This window comes from Ranitomeya imitator, chromosome 10 (genome assembly GCF_032444005.1).
Source record: "Ranitomeya imitator isolate aRanImi1 chromosome 10, aRanImi1.pri, whole genome shotgun sequence".
Lineage (NCBI taxonomy): Eukaryota > Metazoa > Chordata > Amphibia > Anura > Dendrobatidae > Ranitomeya > Ranitomeya imitator.
In genome coordinates this window covers 135201070-135229061 of record NC_091291.1, presented here as the reverse complement: position 1 = coordinate 135229061, position 27992 = coordinate 135201070, and the positions used below count along the sequence as shown (strand labels likewise).

Here is a 27992-nt window from a genome sequence, read left to right as displayed (position 1 = left end):
ATTAGTATACATGCACTTCATGTATCTCTCTGTACCTCTATTCTTTAATTCGTTAATTGATCTAACCCCACCCCCCATGCCACCGCCACCCCCAACTTCCTTATTTGTGCCCAGATCTCTATCTGCACTATCTTCCCCTCCTATAAATTGAATACCCTCCCCCAATCCCTAGTTTAAACACTCCTCCAACCTTCTAGCCATTCTCTCCCCCAGCACAGCTGCACCCTCCCCATTGAGGTGAAGCCCGTCCCTAGCGCAGAGCCTGTAGCCAACTGAGAAGTCGGCCCAGTTCTGCAGGAACCCAAACCCCTCCTTCCTACACCAATTCTTGAGCCACTTATTAACCTCCCTAATCTCCCGTTGCCTCTCTGGCGTGGCACGTGGTACAGGCAGTATTTCGGAAAATACCACGTTGGAGGTCCTTGCTTTCAGCTTGCAGCCTAATTCCCTGAAATCATCTTTAAGGACCTTCCACCTACCTCTAAGTTTGTCATTTGTGCCAATGTGCACCATGACCGCTGGGTCCTCACCAGCCCCTCCCAGTAATCTGTCCACCCGATCAGCGATGTGTCGGACTCGAGCGCCAGGTAGGCAGCACACCGTCCGATGATCCCTGTCTTTGTGACAGATTGCCCTATCTGTTCCCCTAATAATTGAGTCGCCCACTACCAGCACCTGTCTGGCCTGCCCTGCTCTCCTATTTCCCTCCTTACTGGAGCAGTCACTCCTCCGGCTGTCAGAGGACATGCCTGGCTGCAGCAGTGCTACCCCTGTACTGGCACCCCCCTCATCTGCCAACTTAGCAAACTTATTGGGGTGTGCCAGATCAGGACTAGCCTCCCTGGCACTCTTCCCTCTACCCCACTTCCTAACTGTCACCCAGCTTGCTGTTCCACTGTCCTGCAGCTCCATCCTACCATCCCCCCTTCATCTATCCCATTGAGCGTCTGCTCAGTGAGCAGAAGACTCCTTTCCATATTGTCTATGGATCTCAGTGTTGCCAGCTGCACATTTAGATTCAGAATTTGGGTTTCCAAATGCACAACGTGCTCACATCTCGCACAGCAGTATGCACCATCGACCGGCTGATCAAGGACTGCATACATGTAGCAAGATGTGCACTGGATGGCATTAACAATCGTGGAGCACATTTCCTAATGGGGATTGCACCAGACAGAAAAGTTAAATAAAATAAAAAAAATACAAAGTATTAATAAAATACAGACAGCAATTCAGTAATTCCTCCCTTGGAAACTCCCTGAGTCCAAAGTCACTGAATCTCAAGTCACACTTACCGCCGTTCGCACTTGCGCTCAGGTCACACTCAGCTCGTTTACACTCGCTAAGCTGAAGATTTAAAGATATTTTTTATTTTTTTCCCTCAGCAGCAATCCACCCTGCTGTTCAATGCACGTCCAAAAAGGTGGAGAATCAGGAGAGAGCGAAAACCGCATGTTTACACCACGGTATTACAACCGATCTCGTACTGTAATGGTTTCCACTAAGAGTAGAAGCAATTCTATATTTTAAGCAAAAACAGTTTGTGTAATAACGTGATATTTTCTGATGACAACTTAAAACTTGCATCCACAGACAGATATATTTTACTTCCAGTGTTTCATGTATTCATTTTCCATGCTCCTTACATCTTATGAAACCTGTTGGACATTTTTTTACTGCCTCACTTTTCCCTTCCTATCTATCGGCCTCCCTCATGTATCCTCTGTAGTAACAAAGCAACAAAAGACGCAATTACTGGGATTTGGATTCTCCTGTATTGGGTGCCTCTAGGGCACACATGTCAAACTGTGGCCCTCGGGGTGAGAATATTTGGCACGCGAGACCAGGTAGTCCCCCCGCCCGGCATCGCACTTTCTACTGTATCGGCATCCTGGATGACTGGCTCAGTAAGACACAAACTGTATGATAAACCCCCTCAGTAGCCCCCACACTGTTTTATAGCTCCTAAGTAGCCCTCACTCTATATCATGGCAACCTAAAGTAGGCCCACACTGCCATGGCCCCCTCAGTAGCCCTCTCTCTGTATCAGAGCCCCAACTCTGTATCATGGGCAGCCTTAGTAGACCCCACTCTATATCATGGCACCTTAAGTAGCCCCAACACTGCCATGGCCCCCTCATCCTCTCTCTGTATCATGGACCCCATTCTGATCACATGGCCCCCTCAGTAGCCCTCTCTGTATCATGGCCCCCACTCTGTATCACATGGCCCCCTTAGTAGCCCTCACTTTGTATCATGGCCCCTTCAGTAGTCTTCCTGCTCTACAGCAAAGTTTAATTGTATCGGCGCTCAGCAGACACTGATGCAGTTAAAAGTAGCGTAGCTCCGGGTGGGCCCCTCAAGAGTGCGGAGAGCGACACAACCGCACTCTGTGCCCCCCCAGTGGTTGTGCTACTGGATGATTAGGAGAAACAATTAATCATAGACATTTTTTAATAAATACCAAGGTTGGCCACGACTTTGTCCAAGCTTTTAATTTTGGCTCCCGTGTATTTGAGTTTGACATCTAGGGCTAAAAAATATTAATTTTCTCATCTATTTCACGTTAGTGATGATTTATGATCCTGTTTGTTTAATCCCTTTACGACCTTGTACTTATAGGTACGTTCATGCTCGTGTCCCTGCATTTGCTGCGGGCTCGGATCTGAGCCCGCATTTTTTCCCTGCACATGACAGCTGATTTGATCGCCTGTGGCCTTCGTTCATAGATCACGATTTATGCTACACATAGCAGGAGTGAAGCACAGTTATGCATAGCCCAGATGATCGCTGCTTCAAGTCTCCTAAGCAAGTAAAAAAAAAGTTTTATAAAATATTTTAAAAAATTAAAAAAAACATAAAAGTTCAAATCGCTCCCTTTTGCCCCAATCAAAATAAAACAATTAAAAACTACACTTATTTGACATTGCTGCGTTCAAAAATGTCAGATCTATACATAAAGTAAATTAATCCGATCAGTAAACGGGATAACGAGAAAAAAAATGAAAATGACAGAAATATGGTTTTTGGTCACCGCAATAAAATGCAAAGAGAGGCGTTCAAAACATTGTATCTTCCCCAAAATGGAATCAATAAAAACATCAGCTCAGCGCATAAAAAATAAGCCCTCACCCAGCCCCAGATCAATAAAAATGTCATTTTATTATTCTTCATTTTTTTTTCATCACTTAAATAAAAACAAACCTATACATGTTTGGCATCTGCGAACTCATAGTGTTTTAGGGAATCCTAATGAATATGGTAACTTAAAAAAAAAAAACGAAAACAATTGTGGAATTGCACTTTCTTAGCAATTTTGCTGCACTTAGAATTTTGTTTCCTGTTATCCAGTACACTATATAGTAAAATCAATGGTGTCGTTCAAAAGTACAACTCGTCCCGCAGAAAATAAGCCCTCAAATGACCATATTGACGGAAAAATGAAAAAAAAAAGTTATGACTCTGGGAAGAAAGCAAAAAACGAAAACAGAAAATCGTAAGGTGGTGAATGCTTCGAAACAGAAATTAAATCCAAAGACCATCAATTGTGCCCACACTAAAGATGTCGTGGTCGTCAGCAGTCGACACTTAGTTCAGTAGCATTTCTGATCGAGAATTGCTGGAATCGCATGTATGATTATTTTATTGCCACGTACGGTAAATATTTGCTATGCTCATTCTTTTGCATATATGATTTTTAAAACGACCAGAAACTGGATAAAAAAGAGATAATTTCTACCGCATCATCCGGTGCCGTCGGCATCTTACCTGGTATTCTGTACAGGGCCGAGAGTATAAAATCCATTGATGGCGGAGGCTGTGCTGCCTTCTGTGGAAGATCCTGATCTCTTCCGGTTGCAATGCACGGGATGTAATTGATTGAGAGTTGATTTCATTCTTGGCAGTAGCGTAGCTACTGGGAGGGCAGAGGATGAGAATGTGCCGGGCCCGGTCACATGCAGGGGCCCATTGGGAGACATGGCCAGTATCTGAGGTATCAGGGAGACAGCAGCACAATGCTGGCTCCCCGGTCTGACAGACTGCACAGCGGCAGGTTGCAGAGCCTGTCTGTGCCGTGTACGGTGCTGCTGTCTCACCGGACAAGCTCCTTCCTGGCCGAGGGCAGCAGCTGCGTTTTCTGCCTTGCAGGCTCTGGTTGTCTCAGCCACACTGGATCCTAGTGCCCTCTGTGTGCATACACTGAACACTTCCCGGCCCTGCATCAGTCACTGCCTGCACACTTCACTGGTGCGATCAGGAGGTCATGCGACCACGTTTGCTATTTGCACGTTTTGACTAGATAAGTTTGACTACACTCAATAGAAGATAATTAGGAGAAACCGAAAGAGTCGTCACACGACCCCCTGCTCACATCAGCGATGCTGGGGCCATTACTACTGTACATAGGGGGACTCGGTTAAATATTAAGAGGGCACTTAAGAAGCATTATTATTTATAGGGGCACCAGTAGGGTAACTGCCGGATGGCAGATGGTGCTGAGGCGGCTTTCAATCAGTGCCAGGGTGAGGTTACAGCCACCACTCTCTATACACAGAGCAGTGACTGAAACTGTGCCAGGGCAACCCCTATGACTGGAAGAGCAATGCTGCCTGGAGGAATAAAGTTAATTTCCTCCCTGCAGAGGGGCTCTCGGTGGACGCTATTAACTATTACACTGTGTATTGGAGGAGCAGTGGGGACATCATTCTATGTATAGGGGAACTCTGGGGGACATCATACTGTGTATAAGGGAGCTGCGGGCCCATCATACTGTATATAAGGGAGCTGTGGGCCCATCATACTGTATATAAGGGAGCTGTGGGCCTAACATACTGTGTATAAGGGAGCTGTTGGTTATCATACTGTATATAAGGAAGCTGTGGGCCTACCATACTGTGTATAGGGGAGCTATGGGCCCATCATACTATGTATAGGGGAGCTATGGGCCTATCCTAATGTGCACAGGGAAGCTGTGGGCCTACCATACTGTGTATGGGGGATCTGTGGGATCATCATACTGTGTATAGGGAAACTGTGGGCTATCATACTGTATATAGGGAGCTGTGGAATCATCATATGGTGTAGAGCGAAGCTGTGGGGTCATCATACGGTGTATAGGGGAGCTGTGGGCTCATCATACTGTGTATAAGGTAGCTGTGGGCCTACCATACTGTGTATAGGGGAGCTGTGGGCCTACCATACTGCTGTGGGATCATCATATGGTGTATAGGGGAGCTGTGAGATCATCATAGGTGTAGAGAGGAGCTGTGGGCCTACCATAATGTGTATAGGGGAGCTGTGGGATCATCATACTGTGCATAGGGAAGCTGTGGGCTATCATACTGTATATAGGGAGTTGTGGGATCATCATATGGTGTATAGGGGAGCTGTGGGATCATCATACTGTGTATAGGGGAGCTGTGGGATCATCATACAGTGTAGAAGGGACCTGTGGGTCCATCATACTGTATATAGAGGAATTCTACATGGGTGACTCAGGGGACATTATTATATGTTAAGTGGGCGCTTAAACATTATTGTTATATGGGCTCTCAGTATTGTGACCATCAAAGTTGCACATAGAGTATTATTACTTTCTAGGGACAAAATTTGGAGGGCACATGCACAGGAAATTAATATTTTCTAGGGGGCAATTTTATCATCTAGAGAGCACAGAGGAGGCATTATTACAATGTAAGGGGCACAGTGGTGGCATTACTATGTGGGGTACTAAGAAGAGCTCTGGTTTTGTACCACACAGCAGGTGCAGTAATAGGGACACATACGGCAGCAGCGGCTCAGTTTTGGGGTATCGGCAGGATGAGGAGTTTGTGCAGGTTGGGAATACATTTGCACATGAAAATATGAGATGGAATAGGATGAAACTGAAAGGCAGAAGATACACATTAGATAATAGAAAAAACGTTGACAGTGAGGGTGATCAATGAGTGGAACAAGCTGCCACGAGAGGTGGTGAGTTCTCCTTCAATGGAATAGTTCACACGGAGGCTGGACAGACATCTGTCTAAGGTGGTTTAGTGAATCCTGCTTTGGGCAGGGGGTTGGACACGTTCCTTTCAACACCAACATTCTAGGATTTCATGATTCTACATGTGAACAGTGCTGGAAATGTGAGAAGACAGATGTGTCTTTGTTGTATTCTCTGCAGATGAGTCCTGGCTGGAGAAGTCGACATGTCGGTCTGGGCCAGATGGAAAAGACGGGAAAAGTGAATGACTCCACCAGAAAGAACATCCTCTGTAAGTCACCATCTATAACTGTGCAGTAATCTCTATATATCCTGCAGGACTGGTATCTACCACTATGTCACCATAAGGCGGTAATATCAGTGCTGGTCTTTGTATAGACTTTTATTTTCAGTAACAGTGCGGTCATCTCCTGAGGTTTGTGCAGCCTCAGTGTCTTAGGTTGTAATATGCAGGTGCTGCAGCTTTACAGGAGGAAATCCTAGAACTGGGAACAATCGGGATGCTAAAATGTATCAGTCGGAGGAGAAAAGAATTCATCATGCTGCACAGTAACTAATGTCAATTAGGAAAGGAAATTAAATTATGCTTAAAACAGGCACATCCCAAACAGGAAAATCATTTTTTTATTTATTGACATTCAAATGCACACAAAAAAACAAATACATACAGGATAAAACCAATTAAAAACCTGCTCAAAACCAAAGAAATAAGGCTATGTGCACACGCTGTGGATTTGGCCCTGCGGATCCGCAGCAGTTTTCCATGCGGTGTACAGTACCATGTAAACCTATGGAAAACCAAATCCGCTGTGCCCATGCTGCAGAAAATCCACGCAGAAATGCAGCGGTTTATTTTCCACAGCATGTCAATTCTTTGTGCAGATTCCGCAGCGTTTTACACATATTCCATAATAAGAATCCACAGGTGTAAAAACGCAGGCAAATTCCGCACAAAATCTGCACAAAATCCGCAGGTAAAATGTGAATTTTGAAAAAAATGAATCCGGCAACTGATGCCTCTGGATCCGTTTTTTTCTCATAGACTTGTATTAGCGACGGATGGCCTCACGATTTATCCGTCATTTGCAGGATCTGTCGAAAATTGTCCGGTGGCCCGAGACGAAGGACAAAGTAAGGTTTTTTGTGTACGTCGAAAAATAGGACAGCAACGGATTCATCGCAGTCCGTCGTTTGCTCGAATGGAAGCCTATAGGCGCCAGATCCGTCAAATTCTGTTTTTTTTTTACTGAGCATGCTCCAATTTATTTAGGATCCAACTAGCCAGATCTGCTAGTCGGATCCGTTGAAAAAAACGAATCCGTCGCATCAGTTTTTCAAAATCTGCAAAGGATCCGTCGAGCCAATGGATTGTGACCGACGGCAAAAGACTGATGACAAATAATATCAGCTGGTTCACCTGATGGCCGAAAAGAAGGTGTCTCATACAAATACAAAATAATCGGTGTGATATGCTATGTGGGTATCATTTTTGTGTATATTTCTATTTTACTTATTTTCATGGTGTTCTTTGTAGGAGTTATTTGCTAATTGATGAATGGCTGTTGCTGCCATCTGATATCAGCCCCCGCAGTACTGTGTTGTTTGCTAATATGCCAATGACATGTTGACCCAGCTTGTTGAAACAATGAGCCCCTGAGACCTTCTCCCTCCAGACCTGTGAATGAGGAGGGAGACTTTTAAAAATATCAGGGAGGTGAGACAGAGATCAGTCCTGTGTGGAATGATGATGTGTTCACAGCATCTCAGAGAGAAAGAAGAGAATATGAACTATGCTATCCTCTGTCTGCTAGGACTTTTATCCTGTTACTGAACTGCATTCGTGTTCTGGACTATTTTATCCTTTGTGTGGTGGATCGTATATGGACCTTTCGTATTTTTGCCTAAATAAAGGTCTTGGGATTGTTCACTCATCGCTGGCTCTATTGATTGTGTGGTACCGGAGAAGGATCCCGTGACAATCGGTAATCGGCAACAAAAATCACATCAACAGCACCAATAATAAAAATATATATTAGCACATTAAATAAATAACAGTTCAGGGGAGAAAGGTAGAGGATTAAAGAAGTTGTCCACTAATTGGACAACTCCTTGTCATACCCCTCGCTTGGCTCCCATAAAATAATAAAGCTTATACTCCCCTCCCGTGCCGGCACCATTCCTATGATGTTGGCACTCACTCTCCCGGGGCTTCCTTGTGGTTGTTGTCTGCATCATCATCCAGCAGGACCTGTGTGGTGCTGGGTCAGTGATGGTCTGCGGTCACACAAACCTCCATGTGATAACAAAGGTGATTGCTGTTATGTTATGTACCGGGATGAAATCCTCAGAGCCAATGTCAGACCTTACACTGGAGCAGTGGGGTCTGATCTCCTTGTGCAGGATATTGCCTGGCCTCATGTAGCCAGGGTACGTAGGCAGTTCCTCGATGATACCATTGACTGGCCAGACCAGAATCCAGTTAACAACCTTGAGGACATTGTTTATCAATGCACCAAAGTGCTCAGCAGTGCAACAGACTGACCGGGAGCCATTGATGTACTGATCCAGGTTTCGGAGGAGATTCTGCAGTATATTATGGTCATTATGGTCATCTAACATGTCTGTAAAAAAAAAAAAAAAATCTGACCTATGATATTTTTTTTTTTTTTTGAGAAGCTGTCCAGCAAAAAATAAAAGTAGGCAACCCTGCCATCCACCATTTGCTAGAGTGTTTTGGATCATTTTCCTGCTGTATAACCTAAGTGCTCTTCAGCGTGAGGGCCCAAACATTCTCCTTCAGGATTTTTTGGTAGACAGCAGAATTCATGGTTCCATTTACCAAAGCAAGTATTCGGGGTCCTGAAGCAGCAAAACAGCCCCAGACCATCACACTACCACCACCATATTTTACTGTTGGTGCAATGTTCCTTTTTGTGAAATGCTGTGTTACATCTACGCCAGATGTAATGGAACAATGGTACACCTTCCAAAAAGTTCAACTTTTGTCTCATCAATCTACAGAGTATTCTCCCAAAAGTCTAGGGGTAATCAAGAAGTTTTTTGGCAAAACTGAGACAAGCCTTTATGTTCTTAATGCTCAGCAGTGGTTTTTCTCTTGGAACTCTGCCATGCGGTCTTTCTTATGGTGGTGTCATGAACACTGACCTTAACTGAGGCAAGTGAGACCTGCAGTTCTTTGGATGTTGTTGGGGGGTCTCTTGTGACCTTTTGGATGAGTCTTTGGTGCAACCTTGGTGTAATTTTGGTCGGCTGACGACTCCTGGGAAAGTTCACCACTGTTTCATGTTTTCGCCATTTGTGGATAATGGCTCTCACTGTGGTTCGCTGGAGTCCCGAATCTTTAGAAATGGCTTTACAACCTTTTCCAGACTGACAGATCTCAATTACTTTGTTCCTCATTTATTCCAGAATTTCTTTGGATTGCAGGACGATGTCTAGCTTTTGAGGATCTTTTGGTCTACTTCACTTTGTCAGGCAGGTCTTATTAAAGTGACTTCTTGATTGAGGACAAGTGTGGCAGTAATCAGGCCTGGGTGTAGTTAGGGAATTTGAAGTCAGCTTCCCAAAGATGTGAGAAAGCACAGTTCATTTCTGTTTTAGGTCTCTTTCACACTTCCGTTTTTTGCTATCCGTTGCAATCCGTCGCTTTGGTTCAAAAAAAGGATCCTGCAAATGTGCCCGCAGGATGTGTTTTTTTGCCATAGACTTTTATTGACGATGGATTGCGACAGATGGCCACACATCACGTCCGTCGTGCAACGGATGCGTCGTGTTTTTGCAGTCCGTCGTGACGAAAAAACGTTCAATGTAACGTATTTTCGTCCGTCGGATCCGCCATTTCCGACCCCGCATGCGCGGCGGGAACTCCGCCCCCTCCTCCCCGGACTTCATAATGGGCTGCGGATGCATCGGAAAACTGCATCCGCTGCCCATGTTGCACAACGTCCGTCGGTACGTCGGGTTGACGGTTTGCGATGGCCCCATACCGACGGAAATGTGAAAGAGGCCTTAAGGGGTGGGGGGCAAACCCTTTTACACAGGGCCCTGTAGGTTTGGATTTCTTCCCTTGATAATAAAGGCCTTCATATAAAAACTGCATTTTGTGATTAATTGTGTTATCTTTGTCTAATATTTACATTTGTTTGCAGATCTGAAACATTTAAGTGTGACAAACATGCAAAAGAATAGGTAATTAGGAAGGGGGCAAAAACTTTTTCACACAACTGTATATATGCAGAGCGATTGACATAAGTATCGAACACGTCACCAATTTCTTCGTCTCTCCCTATATTATCTGTGAACCAGACGTATCACGAAATGATAACCCCTTTAAAGTGGTTTTCTCAGTCCTCCATAAGAAATGCCATAAAATGGCTGATAAATGTAGGTTTATGGCATCTGCTCTCATAGACTTACATCAAGAGCTTGTGACTGTTACCTCTGACTTCCAGCCAGTCACAAGATGGCGCCGTGGGACTGGAGAGGCACCAGGTAGAGTGGAAGACGGCGGCTGGTGAGTATAATATTAAAAAACCTCTGGATTGGAGCTCTAATAGATTGTTTAGATTGGCCATGCTTCCCATTTAAATAGAGCATTCTGCACCCATGCAATATCATAGTTCTCGACAGCACATGTGCTGGTTACACAGGGCGATGTGCTGCCGAAAACAATTATTTGTAAGCGTTTCGCTTGTTCTTTGGATGACCGGCCGCCTGTTTACAGCCCATGATTATGGGGAGAAGAGCAATCCTAATTCACTATAATCGCACCCTAAGGTCATGTTCACACCAAAGAGGAAAACTTGCTCACAAATTCACAACGAATCTGGAGGCGGAATAACCTTTTTGTTACTTTCGGATTTCTTTGCAGATTCCACTCTACTCCACTAAAAGGCATTGAATAGGGTAAATCTGCAATGAGAACAAGTACGAGAATGAGATTTAAATGGATTCGGCACCGTTCTCTCCATTTTTGTGCAGATTTTTTTTTTTCTACAACATGTGAATGGGATTTTGAAAACCTTGTTTACATGATTTGCCCTGGAAAATAAATTGCTGTGGATCTGTGATGAGCAATCCACACTGCAAATCCGCCTGAGTTTGCAGGTAGAATGAGCCCGCATTGCTATATCTGCGCATTATGTTTGCTATCGACTATTCTACAGAAGGCGAATCTGCACGCCAGGATTCTGTTTTACTTTCATGCATAAATGAAAAAACTGTTCTCTTCGGTGAAACATTTATTATCTTGTAGGAAAACACACAATACTATACACATAATGCTCCTCCCGTCAGTCCAGGGATCGGTGCAGATAAGGGAGGATGCGGGTAGTCGGAGCTCGCGCCCCGGCCAGATTCTAGCCCCGGGGACCTCCTGGTATAACCTTGTTTCTATGAGGCCGGGGGAAATATATATATATATATGTTATCCTGAGAATTACACAACTCTTATAAACGGCTTCTATTATACTTGTCGTTTACAGCTGCACGCAGTGTTATCTGCCCTCATTTCTGTAAAGTCTTGGCAATGGTGGAGAGATGGTTCCTGAGATTTTCCTTCTTCTGTCTTATCTGCATCTCCAGAGATCTGGCTTCTACAAGGATTTCTTCAAACTTGTGTACTTGTAGTGAATCCACGGCTGAACGTTCACTGAAGGGGAAAAAAAAAGGTAAAGCAACATTTTTAATGTCCTTGATCCCTGCAGGCGGAAATACCGGGGATCCATCCAATTACCGCTCCTTAAATGATCATTTCCGAACTTTCCACATTACTGCTGTTTATTTATTAATCCCTATTTAACTTGATTTCATCAAACAGCCTCTTTGTCATCTGTCTGCAGGATCGGCGGGGGGCGTCTGATCGCTGGGACCCGCATTGATCACTTATCCCAAATAGGATGGATCCGCAGAGCGATTTCGGTCGCGGCTCCATTCATTCTCTCTGCGTTCAGCTGTGACAAGCGACCCCATAGAGATTGAACGTAACGGGAATAGAAGTGCTCCGTGGGGGATAAAAAAAATGTCTCCAATCTGGTGATCGGTGCAGATCCTAGCGGTCAGACACCTACCGATCAGTTAGATTTCACCGGACAATCCCTTTAAGGTCGACTGTAATTCTATGGCACTAGCAGAAGTTCTGTTCAGCTGTTCTTACAGTCTGTTATTTTTTATTTTTTTTTAACATGGATTCTGAAGCTCCTCCAAAATCTCTGAACGAGCTTAAAATTGATTTCAATGGAAAAATCGACAATGCCTTTTTTTTTTCACTAAGATTTTGAAAACCACAAAAAAAAAAAGAAGCGACGTCACTTCACTAATGTGGAAATATGCAGCAAACTTCACAACAAAGCCAATAGTATGACTGAGCAAAAAGATTCACAGAACCGCGGACCAGAGACCACATCAAAGGTCCATGGCCGCCGGACCTGTGTTCTGCCAACGCGCCACTACCTGATGGCATCTCCAGCTCCTTTTCTGATTTGCATGATGCATGCATGTGATGAAAACGTCTTGTAGGCTGCGAATGAGACTGGAAAAATCAACCTTCAGCTCTAGAAGACATCTGGATCGATGCACACAATGGGCTTTTACCAAAATTGAAAGTCATCAACCCCTATCCAGAGAATATGGATTAGTAGAGGTCTTACTTCTGGGAAAACCAGTATTCCTGAGAATGGGTTAGAAGAGAGCGGAGTCGGGCTCATGTACCTCCACTCTATTGTCTATTGGACTGGACTCGGCCATTATGTCTGCCAGTCCCATAGACAACAGAGCAGAGATGCACATGCCCAACTTCCCCCCACCCCCTCCCCACCCCAGTGATCAAGGACAGGGGGCAACTTTTGATCTTTGGAAAACCCCTTTAACTGAAGGGTCACTGACACTTAGGAGTAAAAAAAAAAAAAAAAAAAAAAAGGAAAAAGCTGTTCGGAGACAAACACTTCCTGAATAGAGATGGATGGACACCCGGATGTTTGGGTTTGGCCAAACAGTTACAAAAAGTTCGGGTTCAGGTGCCAGAACAGTACCCGGACCCGAACCCCATTCACTGAATGAAGGGCCTGAACATCCAGAGTTTTCCACGCACAGCTGTGATTGGATGTATAAAGTTTACCTCTGGTCACTGGTGTCGGCTGATGGGGGACTACTGCTCCCATCAGCCAACGCCTGCTGCCGCTAATAACAGTGAAAGCAAGAGCGGCTGATGGGAGTATTCAACAGCCGGCGCCTACGCTGTAAATAAAGAATGTTAAAAAACCCAATGTGGGTTCCCCTGTATTTTTGATAACCAACTAGACAACACTCACAGCCGGGGGCTGCAACCCTCAGCCGTCAGCTTCAGCAAGGCTGGTTATCAAGAATAGAGGGGTCCCCACAATGAATTTTTTAAATATTTAAATAAAGACACAGCCAGAATAAAGTATTTTATATGAAATAAAACAAAAACACACTTTTACTTTTTTATTTAAAAATAATAAACAGGTATACTCACCTAACACCTAGGAGACCAGGGCTTCAATGGAATTAGGAATTTGTGAGTATAAGTGGGTTATTATTTTTAAATAAAAAAGTAAAAGTGTGTTTTGTTTAATTTCATATAAAATACTTTATTCTGGCTGTGTCTTTATTTAAATATTTAAAAAATACATTGTAGGGACCCCTCTATTCTTGATAACGAGCCTTGCTGAAGCTGACGGTTGCAACCCCAGCTGTGAGTTTTGTCTGGCTGGTTATCAAACATACAGGTGAACCCACGCCATTTTTTTATAATTATTTATTTACAGCACAGGAGCGGCTGATTAATACTCCCATCAGCCGCTCCTGCACTCACTGTGTTATTAGCGGCAGCAGATGTCAGCTGATGATACCAGTAGTCCCATCAGCTGAGACCAATGACCAGAGGTAAACTTTTTACCTGTGATCACAGCTGTGGGCTCACGCTGTCTTTTGACAGGGTGGGAACCGCGGCTCGGACCAGTGGTGATGATTTTACCACCGATTAGAAGTGGTTTTTGCCGCGCTGTCATACACATGACAAACACCCGGTGTTCAAGAGGCCAAACCCGAACAATAAGGGCTCCTTCTCACTTGCAAGAAATACGTCCAATTCTCGCAGGTTAAAAACCCTGCTCTGGCACTGGAAATCCAGAGCGGAGCGTGCGGCTCCATGTATTGCTGCGCGGCCGCACGCTCTGCTCTGGTGTGCTGGCGCCAGAGCAGGGTTTTAACCTGTGAGACTCGGACGCATTTCTCGCAAGTGAGAAGGAGCCCTTACACAGATTTCCTGATGAAGTCCGTGTTCGGTGTCCGTGCCCGAACAGTAGGTGTTCGGTATGGACGCCAAACTTTACTGTTCGGGTTCGCCCATCTCTATAACTGAATGTTTGTCCACATGTGGCGACAAGAGCGTGGAGAATTTTTATCTGTAGGACTGAGGTAAAATCTTAAACAGCAGCAACAGAAATGTCTGAAATTCCTTCTTCTTAAACCTTTTTAGAATTTTTTATTTTTGTAGAACATCTTAAAACACATTGGAGGACATTTACCGTATATACGCGAGTATAAGCCGAGATTTTCAGCCCATTTTTGGGGGGGCCGAAAGTCCCCCTCTCGGCTTATACTCAAGTCATACCCAGGTGTCGGCAGGGGAGGAGGAGCGGGGGCTGTCTAATTATACTCACCTTGTCCTGGCGGTCCCTGCAGGTCCCTGGCTCCCCGGCGCCCCAGCTTCTTCCTGTACTGAGCGGTCACATGGTACCGCTCATTACAGTAATGAATATGCTGCTCCACCTCCCATAGGGGTGGAGCCGCATATTCATTGCTGTAATGAGCGGTAACGGTGACCGCTCACAACAGGAAGAAGCTGCGGCGCTGGGGAACCATGGACTGCACCGCGCCAAGAGCAGGTGAGTATAGCGGGGAGGGGAGCGCTGCACGATATTCACTTGCTCCTCGTTCCGGCGCCGCTCCGTCTTCAGCGTCTTCCGCAGTGACGTTCAGGTCAGAGGGCGCGGTGTCGTGGTTAGTGCGCGCCCTCTGCCTGAACATTGGTGTAGAAGACGCTGCAGATGGAGCGGCGCCAGAACGAAGTTAGGTGAACATTGAAAGTGTCATGGGCCTGAGCGACGGAGAGGTGAGTATGTGATTTTTTTTTATAGCAGCAACAGCAAATGGGGCAAGTGTCTGTATGGAGCATCTTATGGGGCCATAATCAACATTTGTGCAGCATTATATGAGGCAAATATCTTTATGGAGCATCTTATGGGGCCATAATTAACGTTTGTGCAGCATTATATGGGGCAAATGTCTGTATGGAGCATCTTATGGGGCCATTATTAACCTTTATGCAGGATTATATAGGGCATATTTTAATATGGAGCATCTTATGGGGCCCATCGTGAACTGTATGGAGCATTATATGGGGCTCCTAATTCAATATGGATATTCAAAAACACTTAAGCTACTGATGTCTCAATTAATTTTACTTTTATTGGTATCTATTTTTACTTTTGACATTTACCGGTAGCTGCTGCATTTCCCACCCTAGGCTTATACTCGAGTCATTAAGTTTTCCCAGTTTTTTGTGGCAAAATTAGGGGGGGTCGGCTTAGACTCGGGTCGGCTTATACTCGAGTATATACGGTATTATTATGCCAGTGTAGAAAAGTCACAAATTACAGCGCATGCCATTGGTTTGTGACTTTTTAACTTTCCCTGCAGCTCACAACACTCTTCTAAAAATTGAGCGGCACTTAGTGAAAGGGGCCGGGGCCACGTGTAGGCCAATAAATTTACTATAATTTATGCTAGAATATTGCAAAAATGATGGGGTCTGCACCACCACTCTCCTAAAATCACCATAAATGACACAGATGGCACCACCATTGCGGGGGACGTGGTCGGTCGAGTGCTCACCTCAGGGTCTTTGCATAGTTGGAGAACAGCAGGCTGACGTCTTTGCTTAAGTCTGTGAACAGAAAACCAAGCGATCATACAAATGTTGGGGCGAATGCAGCTTGAGAAAAAACTCCACCAACCTTTCATTAGGGTCTCCATGTCTTCCACCTTCGGGCTGTCTAACGGCCCGGAGGGCAGGTTTGTGGCTGATGAACAATGAACGGTCTCGGGGTCTTCATTCTGATTTTGTGAGTTGAAACCAAAGTTACTAATGTAATAACCTGCCGTTACTTATATAGCGATTCACTTTATGTAACATCTGCTAACCATAAGTCTTCAGCGGCTCCTATTTTAAACGCTAAATTAAAGGCGCGGCCCTAAGCAGACTTTACTTTCAGACCCTTTTTCGGTTCTTGCACCCTTTGCATACATGTGTATGTAGAGCTGTGGATTTGCCCTAGTATACTGCCACCTAGTGGTTGCTTTTTGCACACAATATGACAATGTGGGAAGTTGAGACTGCAATCATTGCTGCTAGAAGTGATCTCATGGGGATCAATCACCCAGCTGAAGTTTATGATTAGCAAACTTTTTTGGAGAGGGTCGAACAAAGTAAATAAAATAAAATAAAAACTTGCTCTCTGTTAAGTCCTCTCTTGGTGATGTAAACACAACACTATAAACATAAGGTTGAATGACCTTGGGGAGATCAAAACATCCAACACCGCGGAGACACCATCACGTGTTTCTCAGCGCAGTGACCAGAACACTGCCCCCATCCCTTATGGGAAATATGCAAATACATATAGAAAAGCCGCGGAGACACCATCACGTGTTTCTCAACGCAAGCAATAAATAGCCAGGTCTTTCACCGGTAAGGAACAACCACGGGAAGGGCAGCATCCAAAAAGGAAAACCACCTATGCCAAAACATGGTATCCATCCACAGACAGCTGTTTCGGGGTATTTCCCATAAGGGATGGGGGCAGTGTTCTGGATCACTGCGTTGAGAAACACGTGATGGTGTCTCCGCGGTGTTGGATGTTTTGATCTCCCCGAGGTCAATCATCCTTATGTTTATAGTAGTTTTACCAGGCACTGCTCCTAATAGCCAGTTTCCTACTCCACACTGATGAGGGGCAAACATCCCGAAACAGCTGTCCGTGGATGGATACCATGTTTTGGCATAGGTGGTTTTCCTTTTTGGATGCTGCCCTTCCCGTGGATGTTCCTTCCCGGTGAAAGACCTGGCTATTTATTGCTTGCGTTGAGAAACACGTGATGGTGTCTCCGCGGTTTTTTCTACATGCGTAAACACAACACTGCCAGCAAGATGGAGGAAAGAGACTTGTGCGAAGGGGATGAAGATTGCAGGACTAACGTACGTTGAGACCACATGCACACGTTGCGGATTGGTGTGCGAAATTTCTTGCACTGTTTTTGCTAAATCCGCAGGTAAACCGCACTGCGGATTACCTGCGGATTTACAGCGTTTTTTGTGCGGATTCCCCCTGCAGATTCCTATTACGGAGCAGGTGTAAACCGCTGCGGAATCCGCACGAAGAATTGACATGCTGTGGAATACACAATGCAGCATTTCCACGTGTTTATTTCCGCAGCATGTGCACTGCAGATTTTGTTTTCCATAGGTTTACATGACACTGTACAACGCGTGGAAAACTGCTGCCAATCCGCTGCGGATCCGCAGCAAAATCCGCAACACGTGCACATACCCAAGTCTTCTGATTCTTACCAATGTATTACTCTCGTGGTGGTTCTTTTGGAGCGCACGGCTCCTCTACCTCCTGGCATACTTTTTGCCGGGGTGCGGCCGCTGGTCTGAATTGTGCGCTCTCTGATGCTATAAGGAGTTTTGTCGCCGCAGCAGCAGAGGAGCGCAGAGCACTGAACCTTGGCCACATCCAGCCTGCTACCAAGCAGCGCCTACAAGAGCTACAGTAAAGAGCTTGTAAGTGTGCGCTCCTTGACAAGGCGACTATCTGCCTCTCATGGACTGAAGTGACTTAAGCAATGAGCAGAACTAAAAACAAAGGAGGGGAAAAAAATTTTCCTAGAGAAAGGAGACAATTTTTAATAAGAACATTGATTCTACAAGCGCTTTGCAGTATTCATTGCTGAAGAATCAGAGACTATTCCTTTGAGAAGGATACAGACATTCCCTTTAATATATTTGTGTGACCCCCACACAGCTTTACTTTAGGCCCCCTGGTGACAGATGGAGGACCCCAGTGATTATTTGTCATCTATCCCGTGGACAGGAGGTAAATGTTACTTGTGGGCCGTGGTGTTGACGGCCCGGCCGTTACCGATGTCCTGCGGACAGTTACTCACTTCTTTCTTTCTTTTCGCCCCTTTGCTCTCGTACTTCCCGGCGCTGCTCGCCATCGTCTCCATGTATGCTTAAGAATAAAACAGAGAAAACTTAAGAAACGTCAGAAGAAAGAGATGAGATTTTTATTGATTTTAATGTTCTTGCAAATTTTGGATTCTTACAAAACATAGGAAAAACATTGATCGGAACTCCAGATGATTGACAGTTCACCTCTTTGGAGTCTCTGGTCTAAACACAGGACAGAGGGGAGTACAGAGCGTCTCAGGCTGTCTCTCCTGTGCTGAGGACGACGCTCACACACAGGACAGAGGGGAGTACAGAGCGTCTCAGGCTGTCTCTCCTGTGCTGAGGACGACGCTCACACACAGGGCAGAGGGGAGTACAGAGCGTCTCAGGCCGTCTCTCCTGTGCTGAGGACGACGCTCACACACAGGACAGAGGGGAGTACAGAGCGTCTCAGGCTGTCTCTCCTGTGCTGAGGACGACGCTCACACACAGGGCAGAGGGGAGTACAGAGCGTCTCAGGCTGTCTCTCCTGTGCTGTGGATGACGCTCACACACAGGACAGAGGGGAGTACAGAGCGTCGCAGGCTGTCTCTCCTGTGCTGAGGACGACGCTCACACACAGGGCAGAGGGGAGTACAGAGCGTCGCAGGCTGTCTCTCCTGTGCTGAGGACGACGCTCACACACAGGGCAGAGGGGAGTACAGAGCGTCTCAGGCTGTCTCTCCTGTGCTGAGGACGACGCTCACACACAGGACAGAGGGGAGTACAGAGCGTCTCAGGCTGTCTCTCCTGTGCTGAGGACGACGCTCACACACAGGGCAGAGGGGAGTACAGAGCGTCTCAGGCTGTCTCTCCTGTGCTGAGGACGACGCTCACACACAGGACAGAGGGGAGTACAGAGCGTCTCAGGCTGTCTCTCCTGTGCTGAGGACGACGCTCACACACAGGACAGAGGGGAGTACAGAGCGTCTCAGGCTGTCTCTCCTGTGCTGAGGACGACGCTCACACACAGGGCAGAGGGGAGTACAGAGCGTCTCAGGCTGTCTCTCCTGTGCTGAGGACGACGCTCACACACAGGGCAGAGGGGAGTACAGAGCGTCTCAGGCCGTCTCTCCTGTGCTGAGGACGACGCTCACACACAGGACAGAGGGGAGTACAGAGCGTCTCAGGCTGTCTCTCCTGTGCTGAGGACGACGCTCACACACAGGACAGAGGGGAGTACAGAGCGTCTCAGGCCGTCTCTCCTGTGCTGAGGACGACGCTCACACACAGGACAGAGGGGAGTACAGAGCGTCTCAGGCTGTCTCTCCTGTGCTGAGGACGACGCTCACACACAGGGCAGAGGGGAGTACAGAGCGTCTCAGGCTGTCTCTCCTGTGCTGTGGATGACGCTCACACACAGGACAGAGGGGAGTACAGAGCGTCGCAGGCTGTCTCTCCTGTGCTGAGGACGACGCTCACACACAGGGCAGAGGGGAGTACAGAGCGTCTCAGGCTGTCTCTCCTGTGCTGAGGACGACACCCACACACAGGACAGAGGGGAGTACAGAGCGTCTCAGGCTGTCTCTCCTGTGCTGTGGATGACGCTCACACACAGGGCAGAGGGGAGTACAGAGCGTCTCAGGCTGTCTCTCCTGTGCTGTGGATGACGCTCACACACAGGACAGAGGGGAGTACAGAGCGTCTCAGGCTGTCTCTCCTGTGCTGTGGATGACGCTCACACACAGGACAGAGGGGAGTACAGAGCGTCTCAGGCCGTCTCTCCTGTGCTGTGGATGACGCTCACACACAGGGCAGAGGGGAGTACAGAGCGTCTCAGGCTGTCTCTCCTGTGCTGTGGATGACGCTCACACACAGGGCAGAGGGGAGTACAGAGCGTCTCAGGCTGTCTCTCCTGTGCTGTGGATGACGCTCACACACAGGGCAGAGGGGAGTACAGAGCGTCTCAGGCCGTCTCTCCTGTGCTGTGGATGAAGCTCACACACAGGGCAGAGGGGAGTACAGAGCGTCTCAGGCCGTCTCTCCTGTGCTGAGGATGACGCTCACACACAGGACAGAGGGGAGTACAGAGCGTCTCAGGCTGTCTCTCCTGTGCTGTGGATGACGCTCACACACAGGGCAGAGGGGAGTACAGAGCGTCTCAGGCTGTCTCTCCTGTGATGTGGATGACGCTCACACACAGGACAGAGGGGAGTACAGAGCGTCTCAGGCCGTCTCTCCTGTGCTGTGGATGACGCTCACACACGGGGCAGAGGGGAGTACAGAGCGTCTCAGGCCGTCTCTCCTGTGCTGTGGATGACGCTCACACACAGGACAGAGGGGAGTACAGAGCGTCTCAGGCTGTCTCTCCTGTGCTGAGGATGACGCTCACACACAGGGCAGAGGGGAGTACAGAGCGTCTCAGGCTGTCTCTCCTGTGCTGAGGACGACGCTCACACACAGGGCAGAGGGGAGTACAGAGCGTCTCAGGCTGTCTCTCCTGTGCTGAGGACGACGCTCACACACAGGGCAGAGGGGAGTACAGAGCGTCTCAGGCTGTCTCTCCTGTGCTGAGGACGACGCTCACACACAGGGCAGAGGGGAGTACAGAGCGTCTCAGGCTGTCTCTCCTGTGCTGAGGACGACGCTCACACACAGGGCAGAGGGGAGTACAGAGCGTCTCAGGCTGTCTCTCCTGTGCTGAGGACGACGCTCACACACAGGGCAGAGGGGAGTACAGAGCGTCTCAGGCTGTCTCTCCTGTGCTGTGGACGACGCTCACACACAGGGCAGAGGGGAGTACAGAGCGTCGCAGGCTGTCTCTCCTGTGCTGAGGACGACGCTCACACACAGGGCAGAGGGGAGTACAGAGCGTCTCAGGCTGTCTCTCCTGTGCTGAGGACGACGCTCACACACAGGGCAGAGGGGAGTACAGAGCATCTCAGGCCGTCTCTCCTGTGCTGTAGATGACGCTCACACACAGGACAGAGGGGAGTACAGAGCGTCTCAGGCCGTCTCTCCTGTGCTGTGGATGACGCTCACACACAGGGCAGAGGGGAGTACAGAGCGTCTCAGGCTGTCTCTCCTGTGCTGTGGATGACGCTCACACACAGGACAGAGGGGAGTACAGAGCGTCGCAGGCTGTCTCTCCTGTGCTGTGGATGACGCTCACACACAGGGCAGAGGGGAGTACAGAGCGTCTCAGGCCGTCTCTCCTGTGCTGAGGACGACGCTCACACACAGGGCAGAGGGGAGTACAGAGCGTCTCAGGCTGTCTCTCCTGTGCTGTGGATGACGCTCACACACAGGGCAGAGGGGAGTACAGAGCGTCGCAGGCTGTCTCTCCTGTGCTGAGGATGACGCTCACACACAGGACAGAGGGGAGTACAGAGCGTCTCAGGCTGTCTCTCCTGTGCTGAGGATGACGCTCACACACAGGACAGAGGGGAGTACAGAGCGTCGCAGGCTGTCTCTCCTGTGCTGAGGATGACGCTCACACACAGGACAGAGGGGAGTACAGAGCGTCGCAGGCTGTCTCTCCTGTGCTGAGGATGACGCTCACACACAGGGCAGAGGGGAGTACAGAGCGTCTCAGGCCGTCTCTCCTGTGCTGAGGACGACGCTCACACACAGGACAGAGGGGAGTACAGAGCGTCTCAGGCCGTCTCTCCTGTGCTGAGGACTGGGCACGCTCACTGCCCTGTGCAGTTCACACCTGGAGGGGACGCCTCCTGCCCTCTTTTTGGCGCTCTGTGCACTTTGCTGAGCCTCACTCTCTGTCGGCGAGATCCTCTATGGGGAAGCATTGGTAAAGCTTTGTACCCAGATGCAGTGTTCTAATAGGAGTTGTCATTTATTATCCCTCCTGGGGGTCAGGAGGAGGAAGCGGACAGGGAGCGCAGTCCTGTGCCTCCCCAGCGCCGGCAGCACCACCCCTGCAGTGCAGCAGCTTCATTGCTACATTGTATCCCTATGGATTTCTCACCAGCTGCGCCCCCTAGTGTCCAACACTGGGAAATGTGACAAATTAAAATTTTACTGTTCATTTTTTCTACAATTTTTTTTTTTAATATTTGCAATTCACTTTAATAATATTTATACAAAAACATTCCTTTTAAGTAGGTAAAACACCCCCTTTAAGTCGCCCACCCATCCCCCTCCTATGTAAGTTTCTATTGCACCGCAGCCCTGCCGGCTTCCCCTGCTCCTGAGAACACAAGTCCCCAATCAGCTGCCATATACAGCGCCTCTTACCGTCACCCGCGGCTCTGAGGGCTCCGTCCACGCTACAGCCGCGGAACAAGAGACCGTGCGTGGCTCCTCACCACGGGTAACAGCTGCGTGACGGAGCGCATGCGCAGACGGAGCGTTCCCTTCCCCCGCGGCCCCATGTCTGAGGTAAGAGCGGAGCTGCGCGCCAAGCGACGCATTCGTGTTATGTCTCCCCCTGGCGGTCGCCAATGCTCCTGCAGCGGCTGTCTGCCCTCAGTGTGCACGGGGCTCTGTGTCTTTTTGCGTCACTGCAGGAAAAAGAAAGTAAAGCATGATGGGAAACAAAGAAACGCTCCATGCGGATCAGCTGCCATCATCACAGGGTCAGCAGGCAATTATTTAAAAGCCATAGTCAATAGTTGGGGACAATTTGTTTCCTTATAAATGCATGGATTTGGGGGTAAAAATCTTTTTTTTAAGGGTTTTATTTGCAACGTTTGCCTTTTACATGCTTTGTGATGTATCTATTGCTTTTTGCAGGACGAGTCAACTGAGGATCCATCAGTGAGCGCGCTATGTCGTCTGACGAGGAGTTTGTAGCTCTTTTATGCCTTTTTTCTGTGCTGATTTATGACCGCAGACCCCATCGAAGCTGAATGAGCAGGGAAATAACTGCGTCCGGCGTAAATCTTACGTCTGCAGGGATGGAGGGTGAGCGTATTAGGCTACGTTCACATTTGCGGTGCGTCGGGCGCAACCGCGGCGACGCATGCGTCATGCGCCCCTATATTTAACATGGGGGCGCATGGATAGGCGTTGTCTTGCGTTTTGTGACGCATGTGTCTTTTTTGACAGAGGACGCAGCAAGTTGTATTTTTTTTTTTTGCGTCCAAAATCGGCCAAAAATGGACGCATGCGTCACAAAACAATGTGTTTTTGCATGCGTTTTGCATGCGTTGCGTCGGCGACGCAACACACAACAACGCAAATGTGAACGTAGCCTTACAGATTTTTATATAAAGGGGTTAAAAATGAATGCGGACGATTATTAGGATAGGCTGGTGGTGATCTGCCCACTGAGCAGAACGCAGACATCTTTTGATAGAGGTGATAACTTGTAGTTTATGTACCCGATTACTACGTGGGTATTAATGCCTATGATGGAGTCCTGGGGGTATCGGAGATCAGTCGGCTTCATCCCTGTGTTTCTTTTATTGTGCCGTTCATCACCGTTAATAAGACAATGACTCCTACAACCTTGGACATAACCTTAAAGGGAACTTACAGGACATGCCTGGCCGACCTATTGGAGCAGCGGCTACAGGGAGAAAATGAGTGAAGTTTTGTTCTCACTGCAGCCGCTCATTTCCAATCATCGGGGCAATGCGTGGGCAGGTTACCATCATCATGTAATCACTCCCCGACACTTTCATTGACAGCCCGCTCTGCAGCAACAACTTCTCTTTAAAGGACAAGTATTGTGTTCATAATGAGAGAAGGATAACAACAAGAAGGATAACAACAAGAAGGATAACAACAAGATTGCATCTTCGTTTCTTATAAGACCTCATTCAGACATTTTTTTTTTTTTTTAAAAAAAAAAAGCAGAACAGTATGATTCGCACCAAATCCAGAGTCTGTAATCAAATATTAAAGGTAAAATTTTTTTTATTTTTTTTTCAGAAATGGATAGTACACATGAAAATAAGGAACTTTGTAATTTATCTTACGCCAGTCTCACACGTCCAGATAATTCCGGTACCGGAAAAATCAGTACCGGAATTATCCATGTCCGGGTGCTTACCGTGAACATCAGTGTGGCACACGTGCGGCAGCCGTGTGCTGCCCGTGTGCCAACTGGGTACCACACGGACCGTGCAGGAGACAGCGCTACAAGTAAGCGCTGTCTCCTGCATCTGGTGCTGAAGCCGCCATTCATATCTTCTCTCCAGCAGCGTTCGCTGGAGATAAGATATGAAAAATCCTTTTTTTTTTTTTCGTGTTTAAAATAAAGATCCCTGTCCCCCTCCCACCCCCTGTGCGCCCGGCCGCTGTTATTAAAATACTCACCCGGCTCCCTCGAAACGTCCTCTCTGCGCCGCACCTTCTCCTGTATGAGCGGTCACGTGGTGCCGCCGATTACAGCCATGAATATGCGGCTCCACCCCTATGGGAGGTGGAGCCGCATATTCATGACTTTAATCGGCGGCACCACGTGACCGCTCATACAGGAGGAGCTGGCGCTGAGAGGACGCTGCGAGGGAGCCGGGTGAGTATTTTATTAACAGCGGGCGGGCGCACAGGGGGTGGGAGGTGGTGGTGCCAGGGATCTTTATTTTAAACACGAAAAAAATTTTTAAAAAAAGGATTTTTCATATCTTCTCTCCAGCGAACGCTGCTGGAAAGAAGATATGAATGGCGGCTTCAGCACCACGCTGGGGGGACAGCGCTTACTGTAGCGCTGTCTCCTGCACGGCACACGGACAGCGTCCGTGTGCGGTACGTGTTTTACACGGACCCATTGACTTTAATGGGTCCGTGTAATCCGTGCGCTCCCACGAACACTGACGTGTCTCCGTGAAAACACGCTGACATGTGCAGAGACACATTGATTTCAATGTGTCTTTGTGAGTCAGTGTCTCCGGTACGTACTGTCACCTCACGTACCAGAGCCACTGACGTGTGAAACCGGCCTTATCCGAGAATTCCGCTTCTTTTTCCTCCCGGACTGATTGTTCCTGGATAATATCTCTATTCTGTGAACTCAGATTTCCCATTAAGGAGATGAGAGATGACAGTTGGCGCTTTTAAAATTCACTGCGGAAGAGCGAGGAGCCAGAGGAACCCAGGCATCTTGCTGTAAGTTCTCGTCAGTTGCAGATCTCCATAGAACTTTCTGAGCACCAACTGTCATCTCCTATCTCAGCAATGGGAAAGTCTGTCTTCACTGAAGATGCATTTTACTTGTGAATTGAGAATTTTGAGAATGAAAGATCAGTCCAGAAGGAGAAAGAATCAGATTTCTCTGATAAGATGTTTTACAAAGTTGCTTATTATCATGTGTACAATTAATTTAGGAAGTAAAAATGCACCTTTAGGCAGCGTTCCTGCAGAACATTAGGCAGTAGCTTTCAGGTGTCAAATATTCTTGGTTTATCAAGAGAGTGGTCCAAAAAGGTGAGATCATTGACTTGCACAAACAAGGAAAAGAACAGTTGGCTCCTACTATATATGCTCAAAACTATAGAAATAAGCCACAAAAAATTTAGGAGTCTGTTCCATCGAGAGATAAATGTATGTATGGAGGGGAAGAATCAAGTATATGCTGAAAATAATACTCTCCCACAGTGAAGCATGATGGTGCCTTAGGGATACCTACAGTGAGGCATGGTGGTGACTTTGCAATGCTTAAAGTGAAGAATGGTGGTGGATTGCTGATGCTTACAGTGAAGCATGACAGTGGCTCACTGTCTAAAGTGAGGATTGGTAGGGACTTGGTGATGCTTACAGTGAAGAATGGTTGGAATTTGGTGATGCCTACAGTGAAGCATGATGATGGCTCAATGATGTTTACAGTGAAACATGGTGGTCGCATGGAGATGTCTACAGTGAAGAACTGTGGAGACTTGGTGATGCCTACAGTAAAGAATGGTGGGAATGTAGTGATGCCTACAGTGAAGCATGGTGGTGGTTTTGTGACGTTTACAGTGAAGCATGGAAGTGACTCAACGATGTCTACAGTGAAACATGGAAGTGCCAATGTGATGCCTACAGTAAAGAATGATGGTGGCTTGGTGATGTCTGCTGTGAAGAATAGTGGGGACTTGGTGATGCCTACAATGAAGCATGGTCGGGGCTTGGTGATGTCTACAGTGAAGTTTAGTTGGGGCTCTGTATTGCCTACAGTGAAGCACTGCAGTGGCTCAATCGTGCTTACAGTGAAGCATGGCGGGGGCTCCGAGATTTCTACAGTAAAGATCAGTGATGTCTCAGTGATGTGTACAGTGAAGTATAGTTGGGGCTCAGTGATGCACGGTAATGTCTACAGTGAAGAACGGTTGAAGTTTGGTGCCTACAGTGAAGCATGGTGGTGGTTTGGTGCCACTCTGGAGCTGCTTTACTTCCTCTGGCACTGGAAACCTACAGCGTATGTAGGGCAAAATGAATTTAATAAAGTATCAGGAACTCCCAGGAGAAAACATTATTCTTTCTGTGAGGAAGCTGAAGCTTGGGGTGTCATTGGATCTTCCAAAAGGACAATGATCCCAAACATAGCAAAGTCCACCAAGCCTTAGTTTCAATAGTAGTAGTCTTGGAAGGCTATGGAGTGGCAATCACAGTCGCCTGACTTAACCCCCATTACCCAGAATGAAGTAAGAGCTCTGGGGAACGCTGCCAAAACTGTTGTTTGTTTATAGACTGCACTTACATCAGGTCATAACAGCCAAAGGGGCTGTGTTAATGACTAAAGATACTGATCGTGGAGTGATGGGGTCAGTAAAAGTGGCATTTTTTCAGGATTTGGCAAAACTACTTGTATTATTTACATTGTTCTTATTTCATTGCTTTATTGCAAACATTGGAACGTCTGTTCAATTTTCTGATACGCCTGTGGCAAGGGTGGGGGGATAATAATGTCAGTTGCAGCTGAACTTGCTCTGAATAACACTCAGCCCTTTTGCTTTTGTTCCTGAATTTCTGCAATCGCAGTAATCCAGGAATTACTGGGATGATTGCCAATGAGGTGAAACCCCATTTGAAAACATGAAATGACAGCTCCACCCCGCCTGCCGGTTATTGCTGCCCATGAACATTTTACTGGAAGACGCACCTCTTAGAAACCTGTTAGACCAAAACGTAATGGCCTAAATGTAAAACCAATCCCATAGCGATAACAATCTTTAAAATTCTAATACACCCGATTCACCAAATCAATCCCGATTCACCGCGAATTGATAGTGCACCAAAGCTTCAAATTGCAGCAAAAAACATGGATGTCTCTATTCTCTTTTCCTCATCTCTTTTCCTCACACACCAGTCTTCTTCCTTCCTTCCCTGCTGTTCTCTCAGACACTATCGCTCATGTTTGTTTAGTGTTTTATGGCTTCCTCTACTTATCTTTATGGCAAAGTTGTCAGCTTCACTACAAGATAGCTGCTGCATTCCCTGCCTCTGCTTTTATACAGGCTATGATGATCTCTCTGGATTGGCTATGCTATACAATGTGATGTTATAGCTGCAAGGTATTATGGAGAAGCCTAACCAAGGTCATTTGATTCTGTCCGGTTGCTACGTAAAAAATGGTGGTAGTCATTTTAGGCGATTTGCGCAAATATCACAAATTGGTCCAGTTTTGGGGTTTCAGGCAAATCCTAAAAATGTGTCCCAAATTCGACTTGCACCAGATGAAAGCACCCATCTCTACTAACCGGTTACTCCAATAATATCAGACAGATTCTTTAAACTCTTACTGGTCTTGATTTCAGATTATCTCTTTCTACTCCACTATTTTATATGGGGTCTTCCACATCAATG

General features: G+C 47.1%; 2 protein-coding genes and 1 long non-coding RNA gene across 4 annotated transcripts in view; 1 reads left to right on the top strand and 2 right to left on the bottom strand.

The window, feature by feature from the left end:
- Positions 1-4178, bottom strand: part of LOC138651922 (carotenoid-cleaving dioxygenase, mitochondrial-like) — a 28964-nt gene extending 24786 nt beyond the window's left edge. Inside the window, exon 1 of the mRNA XM_069742539.1 lies at positions 3769-4178. Within this exon, the coding sequence (XP_069598640.1) occupies positions 3769-3805 (37 nt within the window). The 5' untranslated portion in view covers positions 3806-4178. The remainder of the gene's footprint in view (positions 1-3768) is intronic.
- Positions 1-27992, top strand: part of LOC138652041 (uncharacterized) — a 566979-nt gene that overhangs the window by 513438 nt on the left and 25549 nt on the right. The gene's annotated exons all lie outside the window — the stretch shown is intronic.
- TEX12 (testis expressed 12) overlaps positions 11244-27992 on the bottom strand; it is a 70646-nt gene continuing 53897 nt past the window's right edge. The window contains exons 1-5 of one of the 2 annotated variants that reach the window (XM_069742755.1): positions 22500-22625; positions 18260-18327; positions 16048-16147; positions 15926-15977; positions 11244-11660 (exon numbers count right to left, since the gene is read on the bottom strand). In XM_069742755.1, coding sequence (XP_069598856.1) covers positions 11516-11660; positions 15926-15977; positions 16048-16147; positions 18260-18322 — 360 coding nt within the window. In that variant the 5' untranslated portion in view covers positions 18323-18327; positions 22500-22625 and the 3' untranslated portion in view covers positions 11244-11515. Of the gene's footprint in view, positions 11661-15925; positions 15978-16047; positions 16148-18259; positions 18328-22499; positions 22626-27992 lie in introns of those variants that run through there. The other variant, XM_069742754.1, reaches the window with a different exon arrangement.